Source organism: Callorhinchus milii, unplaced genomic scaffold (assembly GCF_018977255.1).
Source record: "Callorhinchus milii isolate IMCB2004 unplaced genomic scaffold, IMCB_Cmil_1.0 Scaffold3, whole genome shotgun sequence".
Classification (NCBI taxonomy): domain Eukaryota; kingdom Metazoa; phylum Chordata; class Chondrichthyes; order Chimaeriformes; family Callorhinchidae; genus Callorhinchus; species Callorhinchus milii.
The window spans coordinates 16,105,479-16,129,093 of NW_024704744.1; the positions used below are offsets into that span (position 1 = coordinate 16,105,479).

The window sequence follows — 23,615 nt, forward strand, 5'->3', positions numbered from 1 at the left end:
CCACTTGGTGTGGGGGGCGCTATATAAATGTAAACTGCTGTTGTTGTAAATGTTGTTGTTAGAATGAAATAAATGATAACATCCTCATAAAGGGCCAGAAATTTTTTTGGGACAGTTTATAAGGGAAATTGACATTTTTTTGAATGTTTAAGCAAATCTGTAGGATAGTTTCACATTGTCCATTCATTGTAAAATAAAATCATAAAGAGACTACTCTCTGAACTAAGATGGAAAAAAAGCAGCTGTGAAAAAAATCCTTCATGAAACCCTTGTACCATGGCAACCACCTCAATCCAGGTCATCATTTCCTGTGATTTACAAACTTGCATACACATCAATTACTGACACCTGCAGCCAATTTTTGTTGCTTAAACACCTCTCCCAAATAAATGCGTGATATTTTTCTAATAAGCTTAATTTTCTTTTTGAAGTGACTCAACGACAGTTGATCCAATGCAGTACAGCTATTTGACCCAAAATGTTAAGATAAATTGTGAAGATTTAATGGAATACAATTTCAAAGTTGTGTTTCGGCTATAGAAAACTTACTGCCAATTGAACACAAAACAGGAATCTTGCTGTAATGTAAGATTTGAAAAAGCTGAAGAAAATAACTTCCCTCAAATTAAATACATGGTGTATTATTCTAAACACAGAGATTGGAATGGTTTGATATGATACAACAATTGGAAGTGCCGATAACCAATCTTCTGAGGGAGTCGAAATCAGAAGGATGGGATAGCTGCTGCAGTTACCAGTGTGGTGGGTGGGCTATGGGACATTTACTGAATGTTAGCTGTCGAGTTTAGAAAATTTGGTGAGTTACCAAAAGCACTGCAGAGCTGTTTGCTGAAAGATTATTTCTTTAAAATAAAGAACTTGACCATCTGTATGTTTACATCCAGTTGACATGTAGATTGGTTTCCTAGATTGGCTCTTTCTTTTTTGCACTTAGAAACCATGTAAACATTACACTTTGATTTATCCTGGTGAAACTATAATAAGTCTGCTGATTTAAAGCAGGCCCATAATAAAGATCTGACTTTAAAGTAAACATCCCACTGCATGTAAACATACTCAGTAACTTGTATTCAGACTATATTCTGAATTCAGTATTATACCAAGGTGAGGATGTGGAGTCCTGCAGCTCAGTGGTTAGAGCATTCGCTTTGCAAGTGAGAGACCTGAGTTCAATTCCAGGCAGGGCGAAACCTTGGGCAAGTTTCCTTACTCCACACAGAGCCTAATAATAATCCCTCCAAAACCAAAAACAATAATAAATTAGTCATTTTCAATCTACAACTGTTTGTGGGACACTGCTGTGCGCAATTCGCCCACAAATATACAGTCATTTCACTTTACAGTGTGTTCTGTGAAGCGCTTTGGGATGTCCTCCCAACGTGAAAAGCGCTATATCAAATGCAAGGATTATTATTATTATTTGAATCTCTTTTTACATTTCACTGTAGCTTGACAAATTCTTTAAAGCTTAGGTTGACATTAAATCTAACGGTTTAAAATTCGAGTTTCAAACTCTGTAGAAAACCATTTAATACAATGTAGCCTTCAAGAAACTAGTCTTGTGTTTCATGATGGGCTTCTTACCTTGTATTCTAAAATTGAACAGGTTTAAAAACCTGTTAACTACAACAAAGGGAGATGCTACTGCTTTTAAGCAATTGTTCAAAGATCTTGTTGCAAATAAACATAATGAATTTTTTAAATTGAAACCTTTCATGCAAGTCACACCATTCTACAATATTATTAATTTAGGATAAAGACATTCCATTGTTAATTGGTTATCCTGATAGTTCTATCTGAGAGGTGTATGTGGGCAGAATTAGAAACTGTGGCAATTTTTAATCCCTCAGTATGTGCTTAGTAAGCCACAATTGTGGGGACTAAGGTTTTTGCTTGAGGGAACTGTTGCTCATCTACTGTAAGAGGTTATGGCATTGAAAACAAACCAAAGAATTCTAACATGCTGATAAGACAAGTCTCAAAAATTGACATTAGAATTCATTGTTTAGTCACATCACTTGGTGAAGAATCTTGGAACCTGCTCCACCTCCTGTGAGGGAACTTTGTTAATTGATGCAGTCATCAAGCTTTGCAGCAAGCTTATTTCCTCTTGCCTGACCATATGGTACCACTGACAGGAGTCATAGAAAAGTCTGCAACCTTGACTTCTCTCTCAGGGAAATTTACTGCAAAGTTACAGCAATATGGAAAATGCAAAGACAAATAGAAAATCAGCTGCTGGAGAAAGTCTGCAAAAGAATCTAAAGCCACACTAGAGAAAATATATTAGTGAGAGTATAGCTTAGATTTATTACCAGTGATGAATGAATATAGCTATCAAGAAGATTGAACGGGTTAGAGCTTTTCTCTGGAGATGTGATGTTTGAAATTGAAAAATAATTTGAAAAGGTGGATATTAATAAACTGTTTCCACTTGCTGGTGAATCCAAAACAAATCCAAAAATATAAGCCGAAATAGATCTAAAAGGGACTTTCAGAAAACAACAACAACTTGCATCTATATAGCGCCCTTCATGCGGGGTATCATCCCAGAGCGTTTGACAAAGACAGAGGGAGGAGGGAGGTGACCATAAGCACGATCAAAAAACTTTGATTTGTTGAGGATGGCGACAATGTGAAACTTACTGCCGGAAGCTGTGGTTGGTTCAACATATTTAAGAGTAAAGACTATAATCGAGAAGTCTTAACAAGGCAGGTTTACATTTCTACAATTGTATAGTTTAATTTTCATCCAATGGTTTTAAGTTTTAAACCGGTCATAGATAGGAGGACATGAAAGCTGCCTTTTATAGAAATATACACTTAATAAAGAAAGAATACCTGTCAGTCAAGAAGGCACAGATGAGGTCTTTGGCATGTTTTGAAATGTCAACATCATCCGGAAAATTTAAGGAATTTTTATGATCCATGATTTTACTATATGTTCCCACGAGAGAATCTGCATAAAATGGCGTATCACCTAATAGAGAAAGTATAGAAAGTTCAGATTTTTTACTACATATAAAGTAATCTTTTCACTCTCATAGCACAGTACATAGTACATAGTACACATTAATACCCCAGTTATACAACACATTTAGCATAGAAGAAATGCCAAAGGTGGAGCAAACAAGATTTCAGTGTCAAAATACAAAACCTGTAGCACGACAGCAGAATGCAAGTTGCTATTGAAGAAGAAGATTGAATTTTGTATGTGTGAAAATACAACATTCAAACTCCATCTATTTCAAAGGCAAGTACACACTGCTGTTGTGCAAGTGATTATCAGTGATTTGCCTGTTCTGTCATTGGACTAATCAAAAAGGGACAATTCTCCTATTGTCCTGGCCAACAATTCTATGGATAAAATTGGTCATTTGTTTCATGACCGTTTGAAAGGACATTACTGTGTGCAAAATGGCTGCCGAATACACCTGCAAAATATATAATCACTGCTCTTTGCAGTAAATCCTATGAAGCACTTTGAGTTGTCGTCCCAACGTAAAAGGCGCTGCATTAAATGCAAGGATTATTATATTATTTTGTGGTAATCACACTGGTCAATTGTATCCTCAACCACGGCACAAACTTGGTTTTACCAGTACATACAACCAACTAACCACCAACAATAATTTGGGGGAGGGGAAGCAGGAATCAATTGAAAACATCAGCCACTTAATTTACATTTACTCTAGTTTTAATAAATATTGATATTAAAAGATTCTGTACTCACCAACTAACATCTCGTATAGAAAAACTCCTACAGACCACCAATCACACTCTCGACCATAGTAGCCATCTCCTCCCTGCGATTTCAATACCTCAGGAGAGATGTAATCAGGAGTTCCAACTGCGGTATCACATCGAACCATCCCAGTCTGTGCATTTAGAAAAGTAATAGAAATAAGCCACTGTTCAAAAACACTCATGGCAAATGATTAATGCAATGCTTTGAAAAATATTCAAATGCACTATCATAATTATAATGCAATTCTTAGGGCCAAAAAAGTTTGTATTTTCTAAAACCATACATGCACATTGCTTTGAGGTAGGTAGAGAACAAAGCACTCCAAAAATAGTCAGAGAAAATATTAGTGCCTCATGACAAATAACTACATTAATCCATGTTATTCATTTATTAAACTAGCGTGGATGAAATTATAAACCATGAGCATTGTGTTGCTAGATCATTCATTCACATTTGTTTAATACAATTTTTTTCTGAAACAAATTTCAGAGTGAGTGATGAATTCAAATTAATTTAAATGGGCATGATAATGATAGGATTGAGATCAAATTAGCCAAGACGCCTTCTTCATCTGCACCTTTGTTGCAATCTTCTGCTAAAAGTAGCAACAAAGGCCATTGTAATTTGCATTGCTGATGGCAGGGGGCGCTGAAAGAATTGAAATACTCAAAACCAATAAGTGTTTCTGCCTGAATTTGAAGCATGCAACAACAATTACAACTGGTCTTCCAGATTTAAACAGGGATTACAATTGAAGACAATATATAATTGTATGACCAATCCTCCATTAAACCAATTTGTTTTCCTGTAACATTAAGTGGGATATTGTGCGTGTTTTTATTTTCACTTGAACCCAATTGGGGCTTGACTTTAACTCCAATAGGACAACTTCCCTCGTATTCAGGTTTGTTGGCTTCCTTTTCGGACTGGAATTCATCCGATTTCTAATATTTTCCAAATAGAGGAAAATGAATTCCTAACGTTAAACATGTTTTTGTTAGGAGGTGCTGTCCATGATGATCTTATGACTTGTAATAGATCATTTTTGTAGTCAAAAAGATGACAAGAAATTAAAAAAAATCCCCCCCAAAGTAAAATATACACATCAATATTACCTGTCAAATTGTTTTAAAAAGTAACAAAAAACTTGCAAAATGTCATATTCCAGTTGAATGTTACACATTTATGCAGATGACACTCAACTCTATCTCTCTGCTTCCACCCTTGACTCCAGGAACACTGCTGTCCTGACAGAATGTCTGTCAGACATCAAGTCCTGGATGAGAGCCAACTTTCTCCAGTTGAATATCGACAAGACGAAGGTCCTTCTGCTTAGTTCCTGTCAGCGCCTCCTCACCTCAGGCGCTGATAGCATCTCTCTTCGTCTTTACTTCATCGAGCCAGTATCTGTGTCTTGGTCGACCCTCAACTGTCCTTTAAACCCACATCTGTGACATTACCGTTCTGCCTTCCCGCACCGCCGCAACATTGGCTATCTCCACCAATACCTCTTCCCTCAGGCCACCGAGACCCTCATCTAAGTTTTCATCACGTTTCGGCTTGACTACGCTAGCTCCCTCCACCCTGCAGCTTGGGTGCAAACCTTTGACTGTCCCGCTTTTTGGGCTATCCTACTGATGTGAAAGCACTATATACATGCAATTTACTGTTGTAAAATGATACACATAAAATAAAAATGGATAACAAACAATAGCGGCCTTGACAATAAAGGAAAAAATTAGCAGATTACAACAACAACAAGATTCCATTTATAGAGCGCCTTTCACGTCGGGAGGACGTCCCAAGGCGCTGTACAGTTGGGTCAGGACCCGAGCAGGGGGGAAATGGTCAGGGTGAGGGGAGGGAAGGGAGGGAGCGAGGAGGGGGTAGAGAGTCGAGAAGGGAGCTGAAGGCACGATCAAAGAGAAAGGTCTTGAGACCGGCCTTGAAGGAGGAAAGGGAGGAGGCGGCGAAGGCACTGGGGGATAGAGTTCCAGAGCCTCAGGGGCTGAGAGGCTGAAGGCCCGGCCACCGATGGTAGGGCGGTTGGGGCGGGGGATGTGGAGCAGACCGGAGACAGAGGGTACGGGCAGGTAGGTAGGGGGATAGTAGGTCGGAGAGGTAGGAGGGAGCAAGGCCGTGAATGGCCTTGTAGGTGAGGATGAAGATCTTGAATTCGATCCTCTGGGGGATGGGGAGCCAGTGGAGGCGAGCGAGGGTGGGAGTGATGTGGTCGCGAAGCCTGGTGCGGGACAGTACACGAGCTGCAGAGGTCTGAATGACCTGCAGCTTGTGGAGGGAGGTGCCAGGAAGGCCGGCGAGGAGAGAGTTCCCATAGTCCAGCCTTATAATGAAGATAGAGGAAAAATGAAAATAAGCAGATGAGAATGAGAAAATTGAAGCTACATTTGAAAACATCAACAATGACAGGCAAGATTATGTTATATTCCATAAAAATAACCTTTCAAGTATAAGGCCCATTTTTAAGCAAAATTCCCATACCCACAAGGACACACATTTAATGTACACTTATTTTAGTCAACCAAAACTTAGTTCAACAGCAAAATATAATTTTAAGTATTTCTTAAAATATGTTCACTTACTGAATCCATTTTCATACAAGTGCCAAAATCTGCCAACTTTAAATGTCCAAGTTTGTCTAGCAACATGTTATCAGGCTTCACATCTCGGTGTATAAAACCCATTGAGTGAATGCCATCCAAGGCAAGCACCACTTCAGCTGTGTAGAATTTGGCCCATTTTTCAGGCACATCATAATTGCTCATGAGATTTACAAGGTCACCGCCAGGCATATACTCCATTACCATATAGAGGTATCGGTCATCTTGAAAGGCATAGAATAACTGCAAGAAAAATAGTCAAAGTTACTATATTTTTAATAAATAGGAAATTCAATGTTGACTATTTGTGTATATCTGGTTTACAAATAAACTATCAAAACTACTAAATGAAATTATAAGAGCTATTTCAGCTGTTCAGCCTAAGATACTCTAAAACAACCCATCCCGGGAGAGTCAATTTTATTTAATAGCGTTTATATTTCGATTTCAGAAATCTAATTTGAGCTCTTTGGTGGTTTAGTAGATAATTACACCATTGATTTGGTGCAATGTTGTGTACCCAAGGAAAGTTGCAGGTTTGATATCCCTTGATTGTGCTGCGTTACTCAATAACAACAATAATATCCTTGCATTTGATATAGCTCTTTTCGCGTGTTCTAGTCATCTCAAAGCACTTCACAGAATATATCGTAAAGTGAATTGATTGTATATTTGTGGGTGAAATGCGGCAGCCAATTGTCCCACAGTCTTGCATTGAAGTGACCAATTTTATTTTTTTTCTTAAGGTTATTATCAGGTGTGTGGAGTAAGGAAACTTGCCCATGGTTTCACCCTGCCCCGGTCAATCAAACCCAGCTTTCTTGCTTGCGAGGTGAGAGCTCTAACCACTGAGCTACAGGACTCCAAACTCAACCAATGGGCTGGAATAGGAAAATCAGGAGGAGGCAAATCAGCACAATGTGCCAGTTCTGCCAGATTTTCAGATCATAACAACAACAAATTGCACTTACATAGCTCCCTCCACACAGGGTAGAATCTCGGAGCGCTTAACAGTGGCGGAGCCTGACTCTGAGCCGGAGAGGGGCGGTGGGGGGGAAGAGGTGCCCGTGTAAGTGTGGTCGAAGAGGAAAATTTTCAGGCGGGATTTGAAAAGGGAGAGGGGGCAAGGCGGAGGGATTGAGGGAAAGTGTTCCAGAGTTTTGGGGAGTATTGGAGGGACGGAGGGTACGAGGAACGAGCAGGAGGCCGGTGCCAGTCGAGCAGAGGTGATGTGGCAGAGGTGGAAGAGGGTGATCCTGGTCAGGGACCAAATGTAGGGGAGGAAGGACAGCTGGGGGTCAAACTAGATACCTAGATTGTGCATTGGTTCGGTGAGTCTGAATCAGAGCCCAGGGAGGTTTAGGTGTTTAGATCCGCAGGAGTGAAGACATTGACGGAAGTCGAGGAGTGTGGCTTCCGTCTTGTCCATATTCAGCTGCAGGAAATTTACACTTATCCAGGCCTTGATGTTTGCCAGACAAGCTGATAGAACATCGGCGGACCTGAAGTTGGTACTGGAGGAGGCAAAGTAGATTTGTGTGTCATCCGCATACATGTGGAAGTTTACCCCGTGTCTATGGATGACATCGCTCAGAGGGAGCATATAGATAAGAAAAAGAAGAGGGCCAAGGATGGGGCCTGGGGTACCCTGCGGGTGACCGAGCAGGGGCGGGAGGAGAAGTCATTTGCTGAGATGAAATGGAGGCAATTGGTTAAGTAGGACTCGAACCATGCGAGTGTGATCCCACTAAGGTGGATGAGGGAGGAGAGCTGGTGGAGGAGGATGGAGTGGTCAACTGTGTCAAATGTGGCAGAGAAATCCAGGAGGTTGATGAGGCAGAGGGAGCCCTGGTCACAGAATGTCGTTTCTGACTTTGATAAGCGCCGTCTCTGTGCTGTGGGCAGGGAAAAAACCAGACTGTAGGGGCTCAAGGAGGAGTGGAAGGAAGAGGTGTGACCTAAGTTGACCTGCAACAATGCATTCCAGGACTTTGACAAGGAAGGGTAAGTTGGAGATGGGATGGTAGTGTGAGAGGTTAGAGGAATTGAGGGTATGAGAGATTAGAGGGATTGAAGGTGGGTTTTTTGAGGAGGGGTGTGATGACAGCGGTTTTCAGGGGGAGTGGAACAGAGCCTGAGGAGAGAGATTGGTTGACCATGTCAGTCAGCAGGGGGGAGAGAATGGGAGTTGAGTGACCAGAAGTTGGGTGGGGAGGGGCTCGAGGCTGCAGGTGGTGAACTTCATCTGGGGGATTGTGGTTGAGAGGGAAGAGGGAGAAAGGGGGAAAAGGAGTGTAAGGAGGGGGAGTGGCAGGAGCTGTGGCAGACAGAGAAGGCAGAGTGGATGGTCTGGCTGTGGTGGAAGGGGACATGGGGGGAGGATGATGTAGCCAAGTGGATATTTTCAATTTTTGAGTTCTGACAGTTTTACAGAATGTAGCAGACCGTTTAATCCCCTTTCTCCATACACCTTAACACTCTTTACTTCCCAATCTATATACCCCAATCTATAAAAATCCTACTTGATTCTGCATCTACAGCCTTCTATGTGCCACACTTTGATAATCTCTGTTTGGTTTCACTTCTAACCACGCTCACTCCCTTTGTTTTAGATTCTTCTATTTGAGAAGAGTTATGTGTTAGTTTAATCTTTATTATTTTTATTCTTTATTATTTTAATCACCTCAATCAGATCAATCCTTAATCTGTTTATGTTTTACTAGTCCTGACTATTCATTACTATTCTCCTATAAACAGTGTCATTACACTTCATATTATCATCATGTGAAGTGCTTTGAGACGTCTTGACATGATAAAGCAGTATATCAAATGCAAACATTGTTATTCACCAAGTGATAAATTCCTTTCCTTTAAAACCCATGCCTAAAACAGTGCTTCCAACTGAGCCAAAATGACAGACAAGATGGAATTAAGGAGTCATAAGTCGTCAGGAGAGGAAAACATTTGATTCAAAATTCAAATGAGAGGAAAATTATTGACACAATTTAAAAAATATATTTTTCAGTATATAAGAAAAGGTGTAATTATATGAAATTTGACTTTTCAGTTTTGGAACAGCTGAAATAGGAAGTTAAAAGATTACAAGGTAAGATTAAGAAATGGAAAAAAGATACAATTTCTATTAATTGGCAGCAACTTAATAATTACTTTTAAAGAATTAATGAGAAACAAAAAGTAAAATTATTTCATCATCATTCTTACCTGGACAACCCAGGAACTGTTTGCAAAGGCCATGATATCCCTTTCCTCCCAGAAAAAGGCTGAATCAGATCGCTTGATCATTTCAAACTTACTTAGAAGCTTCATTGCATACACCTTCTGAGATATTTTGTGTCGGACCTAAGAAAAAGTATTCAGCATAAGCTTATTTACTGGCAATCATATATCTTCTCTGCAACATACAACACCAAACGGCTGAGGAAATGAGGCAAAATAGAGCCTCCGCTGATGGAAGCAAATGAGCAGATATTTTATTTGATGGCTAATTAGCTCCTGCCCTGAAGACGTTGCTGTGAATAGATATTTTATTAATAAGACCTAGGCCTGGTTCTGTCAGACATTGACAGGGAAATAAGAGAGATAAACGTTTCTCAATTTCAAGTTCATTGAACAATTTCTCACTTTTACTCAGGTCAATGACCGCTGATGGCAAACGGAGATAGTTTCTTACTTTTAAATGACCAAAATTGTGATGGCAGCCCAAAAAAAACAAACATTTCTCAATCCTGTAGTCAAATCCCAAAATATAAAATTATGCTGTATTTGGCGATTTAAAATCTTGAGTGAAGGGATTGTAAACAATTTTTGAATACAAGTGACTAGTGAATCAATTCCAACAAAACCTCTAATTTCTCACACTGTTTATTTTAAAATTTCAAGTACTGAATGAATCTACTTTAATCTACTGTAATCTAATTTTATCTCAGTAGTCCAGTTCTTGAGCCAGTCAGGTCGTCAGTATTCCTTGTCTCTTCTGATTAAAAAAAACAGTTAGTTTGTTAGTCTGGCTCATTAGCAGGACTTGGAGGAACAGGGTAGTTAGTGAGCGTAGGGTTTCTTGCCACTCACCTCCCATTAACCCTGCAAGCCAAAGCACTAACAAATAAGGTGGCCCTAATAGGACAGCATTTTTTTGCTATCTGAAATCCAACAGTATCCTTCATGTGTACTATGGGGTTCGTAAACCTTTGCTCAGATTAAGTAAATTGGGTGTCCCCTTCTAGAGAGAGTATGCACTCCATTCCAGACAAATGAAAATGTCCCCACACATATGGAACTCTCAGTAGTTTGGTTTGGATGGTAAGCATGGTAATGGGCTTCTGTGCACAACACACCAAAAATACTTTAGAACTAGATTTCTTACCAGCTGCACTTCCCCAAATGCACCACGGCCAATTACTTTTACAACCTCATAGTCCTCTGCTTTCATTTGCATTTCTCGAACTTTTCCCATTACTTTTTCAACTGAAAAAAGAGAGAATGTCAAATTACATCAAAAGGTATGTACTGCACAGAACACAAAGCAGTCATATTCATTTGTTCAAAAAGATGCTAGGTACTTAGACTACATTGGAGCTCTAATGCGCATTTGAACTCTAGTGCTAGGTATACAGCATAGAAGTAAAACAAGGATTTATGTAAGTGATTCCATAATTTAGCTAATTTCTAATCTCAAAATTTGCAGTACTGGAAGACACAAATGAAAAGGAGGGAGATGAGGAGGATATGCATCTTAGTGGGTTTGTAGGAAGACAAGAAAAGAAAAGGGCAAAAAAGCCTAATAATACCCTCCAAAACCAAAAACAATAATTAAATTGGCTCAATCTCAAATACCCAGTTGGTGAGTCAGTAGAGGGAAAGAGAGAGAAGGGCAGAGAGGGAAAAGGGATGTCACATATAATACTGTATATTGACAGTATAACTCCTGATGGTTAGCATTACAGCCAATTTGTATTTTGAGCGATCATCAATTATCCACGCTATTTCCTTATCCACAATGAGGCCAGTCTCAATTAGTACAGAAAATTGTTTCTCTATTGTAGGTTTATAAAAATAGCCTTAGTAAAACGCTCACACAGCTGCTTTCAACTTTATTAAGATACCTCAGACTTAAAGCGGAATCTCACAAATCCATTAAAATAGAGATCAAATGACAGTGATGCATGTATGGTTGTAGAGGAGCTAGTTTAAAGCTAAAGACAGTTTGATTAAAAGGACATGATTCAATAGAGAGATTCTTCATTTTTGTTTTTTGTCCTTAGTGCAACTATCTCTCCTCTCACTGGTTCCTTATTCAATTAACTGTGTGGTGCTTTGCTGAAATGTAATTTGCTGAAATGTAAGTAGAGATAAAGCTAAAAGGATCTCATGAGTAAATGTCCCAAAACAGTTATCACTAGAATTAAAGTAGGTTCAGTTGCAGCAAATTGGATTCTAATTTATTTCCCCCCCAAGAGTCTTTTATTATGTGATGTTATACGTATTCCATAATTTATTACTGCTGCAAAGCTAGACACAGACTTTGACAGGAATAAACTATTGCTTATAAGACATGATCAAACAGGGGCATCAGTGAACTATTTCAAGTATTTATGTACAAAAAGCTTAAAATATCTATTTAAAATGGTTTAAAACTGTTTTCCAGTGTTCGACATTACTTCCACACTTTAAAAAACTGGGTAAACAATTTTTCAAAAATGACATTTTAAAAGCTAATAGCAATTCAAATTACTGTGTGAGGTAACATTGCACTTTAAGCAGCTCCTGCTTACAACAAACCCAGATTATTTTGTTAAGAAGATATGTAACAAATATAACTTACACCTATTTAAGAAATTTTCAATGTTCTTGTTCTTCCTAAGGGCTGGGAAGTCCAAATCTTGAACCAGGGCATTGAGGCCATCCTGAAAAGGGAAAGTGGAACTTTGTCACTCATACAATAGGATAGACATTCAAAACAATGCATTTTTCAAAGACAAACAACCAGATGTTATAGTTTGATAATATCATCAAGAACAATTTTAGCTCAGTCTTTCTTTCCAGAAGAATTATAAAGTTTCCTTACATGAAGTTTTAAATTATTCTTGTTCAACTTGATATTACTGACAAATTATTTAAATCTGTATGCCAGAACTGGCAGGAAACAATGGAAGGAGCAATGCGGTTTTGTGAAGAATACGTTTCATTTGGTAAACAATCAGTACATACGGATGGGAGGAAAAATAGTGACATACAAGGATCAAACAACTGTCCAATTTATCTCATCTGTGACGTAAGGCTGTGAAGTAAGGCAACTGTTTTCACATCAGCTCTGATGGATTGTCAAACAACTTATTCAAGCCATTTTCAAAAATAGTCTTAATAGTTATTTGTGATTAGATTAAAATCTATTGATAACTATAACTTGTATTATTATAATAATAATCTTTTCATTTGATGTAGTTTCTTATCAAGTTGAATAATCTCAAATCATTATGTGAAGTTTTCTCGAAGTGCAGTGACTGTATTTGTAGGCAAGCGCAGCAGCCAATTTGCGCACAGCAATTTTCCACAAAAGGCCAGAAAGCGAATCTTTTCAAACAGTGCCATGGGATGGATTTTTAATGTCTACTTGAAAAGGGTTGAACATCTGAAGGATGGCACCTCTGACAATGCAAATTTCTACCAACTGAGATCTCATATTGGAGTGGTGCAGCAATGGAAATTAATTGTTTGTTCCATTTACTAAAATACTCAGTCTCAGCTATAACAGAAGATTCCAAATGTCAACTTGTGCAAAATTACACAAGTACATTATATTTTATTAAATTCATTGGGACATGACCAAATTTTATCGAGATTTTAAAGGATATTCCCAACAACTGTGTAAAAAAATAACACTTCACCAAATCCCACTGATTCACATGAGAAGTAAAAAACATAAGACCATAAGAATTTGCTAGGTGAAAGAAGACCAAGGTCCATCTAGTTTGCTTTCCACCATCCTGGCCGTCGCTTGACATGTTGTGTCCCAAACTATACACCGTATCCCGAGATATTATTTTCTAGCAGCAATCTATCTCATTTGTTCTTGAAACAAATTACATTTTCTGCTTCCACCGTCTCCTTAGGGAGCCTGTTCCATAAGTTTACTACTCACTCACTGAAGTAGTGTTTCTGCAGATTTGTTCTGAATTTACTCCCCTTCAGTCATAGGCCGTGTCCTCTGGTTCTACTGTTCAGTGCAAGATAAAACAGCTTGTCATGGTCTACATTATCCATTCCCTTCAGAATCTTAAAGATGGTAATCATATCTACTTTACAAATTAATTTTAGATCTGAACGTCATGAGGATCAATTGTGTACTCCAAGTATCCAGTTAAACCAACATATTCCTTTCTACAAACATTAAAAGTGAAAGAAAGTAGATAAAGAGTCATTTTTGTTTAACATATTCCAATTAGAAATAGAATTATAGATTGGACCCTCTATAACGCAAGGTCCACTAATTTAGACCCAGCATTATAAGATGTTGAGCTTTAAAAGGGGCTATCAGGAACTGCCTACATGTCCTCAGGATTGTTGTTGCCATCATTTCCTCTAAATTGCGTATGCACAGATAGCCGGCAACCAATCTGACGAGCTTCTTCAGAGGATAGATTCCCCATCCCCTCACCCCTCCTACGTACCTTGCTAAATCTCCCTCAATCCTATACCCAGGTTCTCACTCATTTGGCTTTCCCTAACCTATGCAACATCACCTGATTCCACCTCTCTGGTTGGGTTGTCGAGACCCTCATTCAGACTTTCACCTGGATCAGTTATTCAAACATCCTGCTCACCAGACTACCCAGTGCCTCCCTTATGGCTTAATGGTTAGAGCACTCGCCTCGCAAGCAAGAGGACCTGGGTTCGATTCCCGGCAGGGTCAAACTTTCGGCAAGTTTCCTTACTGCACACGCCTCTGTTCACCTAGCAGTAAGTAGGAACCTGTTTGTTAGTCGATTGGCGGACCACCTTTCCCGGGGCTAATAATCCCTTGAAATAAATGAATAAAAAAAAATTATTTGGTCACTCAATCCAAGACTTTGTGGGACATTGCTGTGCGCAATTGGCTGCAGACCACCCAGAACTCTACAGCCTGGGTCTACTCCCAGGCTCTAGATGTCTGTCATCTCTATCCTCGCTTGGCTCCAATGGCTCCCCATTCACCAGCAGATCAAATGCAAAATACTTGGCCTCATTTTCAAATCCCTCCAAGGCTTGCCCTACCTTATCTCTGCGATCGTACTGCCCCAACCACTCCTTTTGTTCAGCAAAAAATGTCCTGCTTCATGTCCTTTTACCAAATCTGACCCACCATTGTTGGTGAGCTTTCAGCCATTCTGCCCCACTCTGGAAATCCATTTCCAAGTCCCTCAATTCAGCACACTTTCAAAACCCATCTTAAGACCCATCTTTTCAACAACCCTTTAAGTAGCTTTGCACCCTCCCCACCCCAAACTTGGAGTTCCAAGCCAACTGTGTGAAGTATGGAGACATCCTCTATATAGATTTAAATTGTTGTAGTTGCTCAATTTCCCACAGTCATTATAACGTGCTTAAAGAGACATTCTTCTATGTGAAAACTGCTAATTATTAAGATGCTGCACCCTGATGGAAATTTAAAATCACTATCGGAAGAACTGCTGTAACTCATTTTCCGAGTAGTAAAGCAGAATATTCTGTATGACAGAAGCTCCATTCAGTAAGGAGGCGAGTTCTCAGACAGACCTTTTTGTATGGCCATACACAGCACACCACTGTTCTAGCCTGAGCAACTAGACATTTCAAGTACGACTCTCAAAGGCCTCAAAAATCACAAGCATGGTACTGTGCAAGCCAGATTAGTTCAGCTCAAATAATGCTGAATAAAATTCCAATAAACTTAAAAAATGTTTAAGGAGGGAGGGGCTGTATTGTACTCGAGGCTCAAATTCAGAGACTACTGAAAGGAGATAAAATGGATTCCCGGGGTCATCATGTGTTTTAAGAAAGTACCAGCAGAAACTTGGAACAGGGATAACACTGCAATATTTGGAGAGAAAAGATCTGTCCATTTTTAAAAAAAAATACTGTGACAGATGTATTTGTAGCTAAACATATGAGCAAACACAGACACATATTTCTGAGACAGTTCGAACTAGACTTTGGAATTCCAAGGTTTTAAACTTCAGTAAACCATTAGTCAGTATAGATTTCTAGTTTCTACTGTTCTTTTCATGGTAAATTACCACAGAATGACCTAGAAAGCAAATTACGCTGCAGGCAAAGACTACTTAAAATGGTATTTTCAGTGATATATCAGGTGTAAATTAATTCTGATGCAGTCCTTTAATAAATCTTGGGTGGTCCAATAGTTGGCCGAACAATTTAGAGATCATTTGCAATATTATTAAGGGGCCATTCATGCGACAGTCAAATGAAACATTGTAAGGCAGTTAGTTGTACAAGGAATGCAAAAGGAGGAAAGCCAGCATTTAGAAAGGCTTCAGGCTTTGAACAACAATTACAACTTTCAATATTTATGGTCCCATTTTTGGTGTATTCCTCACTTTTTTTAAAACCACAAATCAAAGCCGTTAATGAAGTGATAGGACCGTGGGCTTGCATCGTGCTGAGTTCTCAATTACAGCCATAGTGCTGTGGGATGTTCACGGTTCAGGCTGAGTGTTCCCCACAGGGAAGGATATTTATCCTGGCCTGTTCTTGCATGCACGTACCAGCAACCAGTTACGAATCAGTAATGGTGGAACACTAGTACTGTATCGGATTAGAGCTGGCCAGAGAGAGTGTGTGCCATATATATTATATAATTATTATATTATATATTGTATCCATTATATATATATTATTATATACATAGTGGGTCTTGTAGCTTGGTGGTTAAAGCATTCGCCTCGCAAGCGAGAGGACCTGTGTTCAATTCCCAGGCAATGTGAAACCTTACTCCACGTAAGTTTCCTTACTCCACACGCTGTTTACCTCGCAGTAAGTAGGAACCCGGTTTTTAGTCGATTGGCGGATCGCTTTTCCGGGGACAATTATCCCTCCAAAAAAAAACATGTGGTCATTCAATCCACGACTGTTTGTGGGACACTGCTGTGCACAATTGGCTGCCACGTTTCACCCACAAAATATACAGTCAATTCACTTTACAGTATAACCTATGAAGCGCTTTGAGAAGGACCGTGGGCTTGCATCGTGCTGAGTTCTCCATTACAGCCATAGTGCTGTGGGATGTTCACGGTGATAAGGCACTATACAAATGCAAGGATTATTATTGTTATTATATTATACACAGGGAGAATGAAGAAGAAATCCTCTGAGAACATGTCACCTGCCACTCTCCTCCCTACTCTGTCTATGCATGCATGGACATTAAATGCTGAGGACCCATCTTCCATGGGATGAAGTGGATCAGTCAATCTAATTCTCCAGACAGTAACAACTCCCATCTCTATTATGTAGATACACTTGGAAAACCAAATACAGTAGAACTTTTATAATGGGTGTCATTATCACACAGGTTCACTTATAGCATGGTTGGGATTGAAAACTAACATTTGCTTACTCAAATGCAGGTGGCCGCCTCAATTGGTGCTTGAAATCTTGGCCAGCACAAAACGTAAGCCAAAATGGCCAAATTCCAAGGCATCAGGCAGTCAATGTACAGGAAGTGATCCAGAACTATTTAGTTTTCCCACGTCTGCATACAATTTGTAACGATCATGGAGTTGGCCTTCTTTCTGTTGGTATATTTTGTAGGCGTTTCGCCCATTTATTAGATTCTGGGAAGCTCTTTGAGAAGTCTCAAAGACGTAATAAGGCGCTATATCAATTGCAAGGATTATTATTATTATTTTGTGGGTTTCTTCGGGGTGGAGCGCGCTTCTAGATAGCATGGTCCTAGCTAGACCAACAGCAGGAATTTTTCCAGTCAGCGCTCTCAATCGCAAGCTATGCATTTTAGCTGATTAAACTTCAGCAGTGCCCCAATGCACAATCTGGGGTCTGCAAGCATTGGCTCTTACAAACCTGTGCACAATACTCTCTGAATTTAGGTAAGCAAGCTGTGTCCTTCTAGGGAGAGAGCATGCAGTCCATTCCAGACACAAATTTCCATGTGTAGAAAGCATACATATGTGAAAATCTCCATCTGTTTGGATACTCTTCAGCAATGTAGTGGACATTCAGCTAATCAAGAAAAAAGAAAAGTGGAACCACTAACTAGGAACCATGTTCCATCATGATGCTGATGGGACTTCATGGACCCCAGTATGTTAGAACAGGGCTCCACTGTACTTAATCATTCTCTATTCCTACTCTCTCAGCAGTAAATTCTTCCAAATGGATGTGGTGTCTGAACAGTTAACTTCCTATCGTTCACAGGAATACATATCTACTGTAGATAAAGGTAAAAACAGACAAGAATGCAATAACAATATTTTGAAAGTAATTGAAATGTTGGCAAACTGCCAAGATTGGACTTGAGTGGAGAGAATAACTAAAAATAGATTTAGTTTCATTTTCCACTTCACTCAATACATCTCTAAATTCTTGTGTTATAATAATAATAATCCTTGCATTTGATATAGCGTTGTTGAGACATCTCAAGAGTACTTAACAGAGTATTGTCGGTATCTTGTCAACAATAGTTTATCTAAGTATTTTCTAGATTCAGTTTACTTTCAATCAGATTACATATAAATGTCATGAATTCTTAATTTGGCGATAGACTGAATTTCTGTATGTTCAAACTTTAAAATTAAAATTTCAAATAAAGCACAACACAGTTGTAATTCAAGTGATAGGGATGGATTTCTCCCACTTCACTGTATTTTCAATACAAGGCTGAAGAATGCATTGTATTTAAGAAACTGGCTAATAGATATCAGATGGATCCTTTATACACTGTGAATCTCACCTAACAGTTGCAATATAACAGTCCAATTTTACTGCAATGTGTGTGTTTTGTGTGTCCCACTGACACAAGACGTACAGTATAATCCTACCAGATTTGCATTTATCTGATGGTTTCTTTCATCATGCAGAGGAGTCTTCTGTCAATTAAATGTTTTTGGTCAACCAGGTATCTGACATGTGGACACTCATCCACAACAACAGGTTACACTTATATAGCACCCTTCCTGCAGGATAACATTTTGTAGAGTTAAAGAGCTCCAGGCCTTCAAGTTTAGGAGCAGGTTGGCAACAGTCAAGGTTTGGGTCCCCAGACTGTGAATTGGAGTAATGTTAGAGTGCATCATCATGTTTAACAGTCTCCAAACCAAATCACTGAGAGTTCCACATACAGTTTTATTTGTTTGATAAAAAGCATGCACTCTCCTCCTGGAGGATTGACCCCACTTGATTAATCCATGCAGTTTTGGAGCAGGTTGGAAGGCAACGTTTGGGGATCCCAGACTGTATTGGACTGAAGTTTAACCAGCTAAAACCATAAAGTTTGTCAAGTTTCTCACTCGATATCTGGCTAGGACTACCCTACTCATTAGGGTTTGCGGGATTAACAAAAACGAACGGGAAGAATCTCAGCTTCCAATGGCTGGTCTGCTTTTCCAAGTCCTGACAGCGACGAACCAGGCTGACGACAACCTTGCTTCTTTCTGACCTGCCTGGATCAGGAACCAGACTACCAAGATGATCACAAAGGATCGACTCCACTACGATATTCCATTGCCAGGCACGTCACCTTGAAGCCAGCTCAACCCAAAAAAGAGCCATTTATTTTATTCCCCTTCATCCCCCCCACCACCATCTCCCATGAATAATCCAGTTTGTCACTAGACTTACAACAGCTGCAAGCTTGAGCCCTCGCTATGTGGACAGCACGTACAAGAAACTCTTCATGAGCTGCATTGAAATGCCTCCCAGCAGATGTCATCCCAAGCCTCAGTTTTCTCACCAACTATTCGCTGGACATGGAGGAAGTACTGTACAGAATGACCTGGGTTATTCCAGCCACCTTGATGTATTGAGTTTCAAGTTTAATGCCACTCAACACCAAATGCTAAATCCAGGCCTTCAAGTGAGGACCTTGGCAAAATATCATGCCCATCATGAAGCTGAGCAACATTAGTGTAGGCCACAGCGCACCCACTCTGCAACTGCTCCCCCCCTTTACTATCCATGAATTATACTGGAGCAGGCATGTAACGAAGCGCTCTGAGACTGGATTATTCATGGGAGATGGTGGTGGGAATGAAGGGGAAGAAAATAAATGGCTCTCTTTTGGGTTGAGCTGGCTTCAAGATGGAGGGCGCAATATAAATCCAAGTTGTTGTTGTTAACATGATTGCAACTTCTTCCAAAGCACATTCAAACTCACCAATTCAGCCAAATTGATTTTTAATTCCTTTGAGAGTTTTGTGCTTGGTAAACTCTGACCTGGAGAGGCTACTCGCATGAAGAGCTCTATATAAATCCAAGTTGTTGTTCGTACACATCAATGCTGCCTATGCTCCACAACTAGTAGCTGAGCCTTCAGCCACAATGCCGCACTCTCTGCAACATGCCTTCTCTGGTGCTATTCAAGGATACAAAGCCCTGTCCAGATATTATAGACGTTAAGATTAAGATATGCAGCTAAGGATAGATAGAAGAATATCACCAAGTGATCAAGTCCAAACTCAAATACAATTATGAAACAAAAATACTTTTTAAAAAAGCCCCTATTTACCGGAGGTTATAAAGAAATACAAGTTTGACCACCTGGATTCTCTTTGGCTCCCATCCTGCCATAGTTCAATGGCCACCAGTAATAAACTGACACTGGTATATAATCTTCACATTGTTTAGATCTGATGCTCAATGAGGTTTCGGGTTTCAGTAAACTGTCAAGCGGAACAATTATTGCACAGACAGTAAAGCACAGATGGAGAGAGTCCAAAAATACGAGTATGACAGATCCTGAGGTCAAAGCAATCAAACCACAGAAAGTGTGTAATTATTCAATCTGTCAATTCGTTCAGGTCCAAATATCATAGCTAATAGTTAGACATTGTTAACTTGACCCTGTGTATTAGAGACAGAGCATCTATAAATTTAAGTAAAAGGTCAATAATCCAGGAAATGACACATCCTGTATCTAGGACTGCCAGCATTTCATTTTGGTCAGGAAGCATTATTTTAATGCTTTCGCTGCTCTCATTTCCTTTATCCATTGCTACATGTTCTCTCGATACTCATTCCATAACCAAAAATAGTACCATCAAGCCAATCCATTTTAACAGGCTGCATACATAGTTCAATGCTTCATCATCATCTTGAATTGCAAGCTCGATTTTCAGCTATTTACTGAACAGAAGTTTGAAGAATTTTTGGACATTTCTATTTTCTTAGCGTTGACCACCATAACAATAACTTGTTTGCAATCTTCTGCAACATCTTATCCCAATTTGAATCAAAGAGTTCATTGACTTAACATGAAAATCCTCTTGTGTGCTGCATCCAACTCACATCACTTCCAATGGTTTCACAATGCTGCTCTGCTAAGCAAATACACACACAACACAAATTAAAATTAATAGATTGTACCACTACAATCCAGCCTNAAAAAAAGTAATCTCCACCTCTCTTTCACTGTCATTCCCACGCCAGAAACATTTCCTGTTTCATTCCACCCTTTCTCCCACCAGACTGCAATTAAGACCAGGTTTCAACTTATCTGTAGCCTGTTTGATTCTGTCTCTCTCTGATAACAACAGTGCTGCACGCCAACACAGCAGCCTGCCAGCTTTACAGCATTACCAACAGTGGAATCCAAAACATCTTGCTAGATTTTGGCACAGAGCAGCCTGCTCTTGCCTGATGGGTGCACACTGTGTGTTCAAAATGGACTGAAATTATTATTGAGAAACACAAAATAAAATGCCTCATACAAAAAGAATGTATCAAATCATTTTCTCAGTACTGATGTGCTGCACCACAAGTCAAACTATCAGAGGGAACTAAGCCGAGTGCAGGGAAACTTCATTGTAGGATCCAATATCTCAGCAGCTACATTTGTGTAGTCCTGTAGCTCAGTGGTTAGAGCACTCGCTTTGCAAGTGAGAGACCTGAGTTCAATTCCCGCCAGAGGGCGAAACCTTGGGCAAGTTTCCTTACTCCACACAGAGCCTAATAGTAATCCCTCCAAAACCAAAAACAATAATAAATTGGTCATTTTCAATCTACGACTGTTTGTGGGACATTGCTGTGCACAATTGGCTGCCGCGTTCGCCCACAAATATACAGTAAATTCACTTTACAGTGTGTTCTGTGAAGCGCTTTGGGACGTCCTCCCGACGTGAAAAGCGCTATATCAAATGCAAGGATTATTATTATTATTATAAACATGTTGCAAACATATTTCCGACTTGTGTGATGTCAGATCATCTCTGACATCACTTTCCGTGTGCTGTATGCAGGAAGTGTTAACGTCACGTCCTTCAAGTTGCGCATGGCCTCTATGCACAGGAAGCAAAGCTGACAACAGTTTTGTTGTGGAGTGACATCAACAGTTTTTCCTTGCATGGGAAGCTGGTTGATGAGGCTGGAAACCAGGTGTATTTTTTAGTGCAGATGTACATACAGCAGAGGTAGCAGTCCAGCAAAGGGAGCTAAACAGGTCTCCTATATTTCCTTGCAGAGACAAAATGCGCCCTGAAGAAAGGAAAGTGATCTTACAGTCCCATATACATTTTGCATAACAATTCAGTGCTATGAATATAACAAGGAGTTGAAAAGGACTCTGGAGTTGAAATAGGTCCTAGCCACCAGAAAAAGCTCCTCATACAGTAAATCTCCAGTAGAGAACCCCATGTTTTTCCACACGATCAACAATAACTTGCATTTATATAGCGCACCTCACACAAGGTAGCGTCCCTGAGCACTTGTCCACAAGGGAAATCTATGAGACCTCAGCTCTAAGGCAATCTTTGGTTGGTTCCAAAGGTCTCGCAAGCTTGTGCAAAGACATGTATGAGATGCAGTTTACATCACAAGGCACATGGTCTATAGCAAGCTACTGCTTTCATGAGGAGTACTTTTTCCAAGTTCTTCAAGACCCATCACACCACTTCATCCTCAGAAAGAAGCCTGAAAGGAACTAAAATTGAAGTTTGACAGGTTTCAGCAGAACACTGAGGATGATCTGGTAATGTACTTATTACTCTGTGACTGATGAGTATAGTATATCAGGCATTCCTCATCACTGAAAATCCCCTGAGAAATGGAGTACCTCGGATCTTCCAGATCAATTAAATCTGATGGGTAACTCAGTTTTTAAAAGCTACTGTCACACATATTAGAGTACAGTACCTCATCCTAATTCAACACTTTCATTGCAACAACAGCAATATATTACTATCACATCCAAAAATATTACAAGGTAGTGGGAAGGAGAGAGACAAGCAAATCCGCAAGCAGATTTCAGAAAGATGCAAAACCAATGCATAGTGATAACGGGGGACTTCAATTATCCTAACACAGACTGGCAAAATAACAGTGTAAAGCGCAAGGAGAAAGAAGGATTCCTGAAATGTGTGCAGGATAACTTTCTGGATCAGTATGTTTCCAGCCCAATGAGAAAGGAAACGGTGCTGGATCTACTTCTCGGGAATGAAGTGGGGCAAGTGGAGCAGGTTTTAGTAGTAGAGCACCTGGACAACAGTGATCACAACCTCATTAGGTTTAGAGTACTTATGGAAAGGGACAAGGAACAATCAAAGGTGAAGATACTCAACTGGAAGAGGGCTAATTTCAGTGAGTTAAAAAGGGACCTAGCCAAGGTGGACTGTAAAGAAAGATTGGCAGGTAAAATAGCTAATGTTAGGATATCATAGAATCATACAGCACAAAAAGAGCTCATTCGGCCCATCGGGTCTGTGCCGGCTTTTTGAAAAGAGCAATGTAATGTCATTCCCACTCCCCAGCCCTTTCCCCATAACCCTGCAGACCCATCCTCCTCAAATACCTGTCCACCGCGTTTTTAAAAGTTGTTATCGAATCGGCCTTGACCACCCTTTCAGGCAATGCATTCCAGATTCGAACAACTTGCTGCGTGAAAAACTTTCTTCTCACCTCCCCTCTGCTTCTTTTAGAGACTATTTTAAATCTGTGACCTCGAGTCACCGACACACCCACCGGTGGAAACAGTTTTTTCCTTTCTAACCTATCAAATCCCC

General features: G+C 39.8%; 1 protein-coding gene across 5 annotated transcripts in view; it reads right to left on the reverse strand.

The window, feature by feature from the left end:
- Positions 1 to 23,615, reverse strand: part of rock2a (rho-associated, coiled-coil containing protein kinase 2a) — a 128,533-nt gene that overhangs the window by 53,013 nt on the left and 51,905 nt on the right. For all 5 annotated transcript variants that reach the window (XM_042333646.1, XM_007897080.2, XM_042333647.1 and 2 more), the window contains exons 2-7: positions 12,233 to 12,314; positions 10,775 to 10,875; positions 9,613 to 9,750; positions 6,373 to 6,633; positions 3,755 to 3,899; positions 2,863 to 3,001 (exon numbers count right to left, since the gene is read on the reverse strand). In XM_042333646.1, the coding sequence (XP_042189580.1) occupies positions 2,863 to 3,001; positions 3,755 to 3,899; positions 6,373 to 6,633; positions 9,613 to 9,750; positions 10,775 to 10,875; positions 12,233 to 12,314 (866 nt within the window). The remainder of the gene's footprint in view (positions 1 to 2,862; positions 3,002 to 3,754; positions 3,900 to 6,372; positions 6,634 to 9,612; positions 9,751 to 10,774; positions 10,876 to 12,232; positions 12,315 to 23,615) is intronic.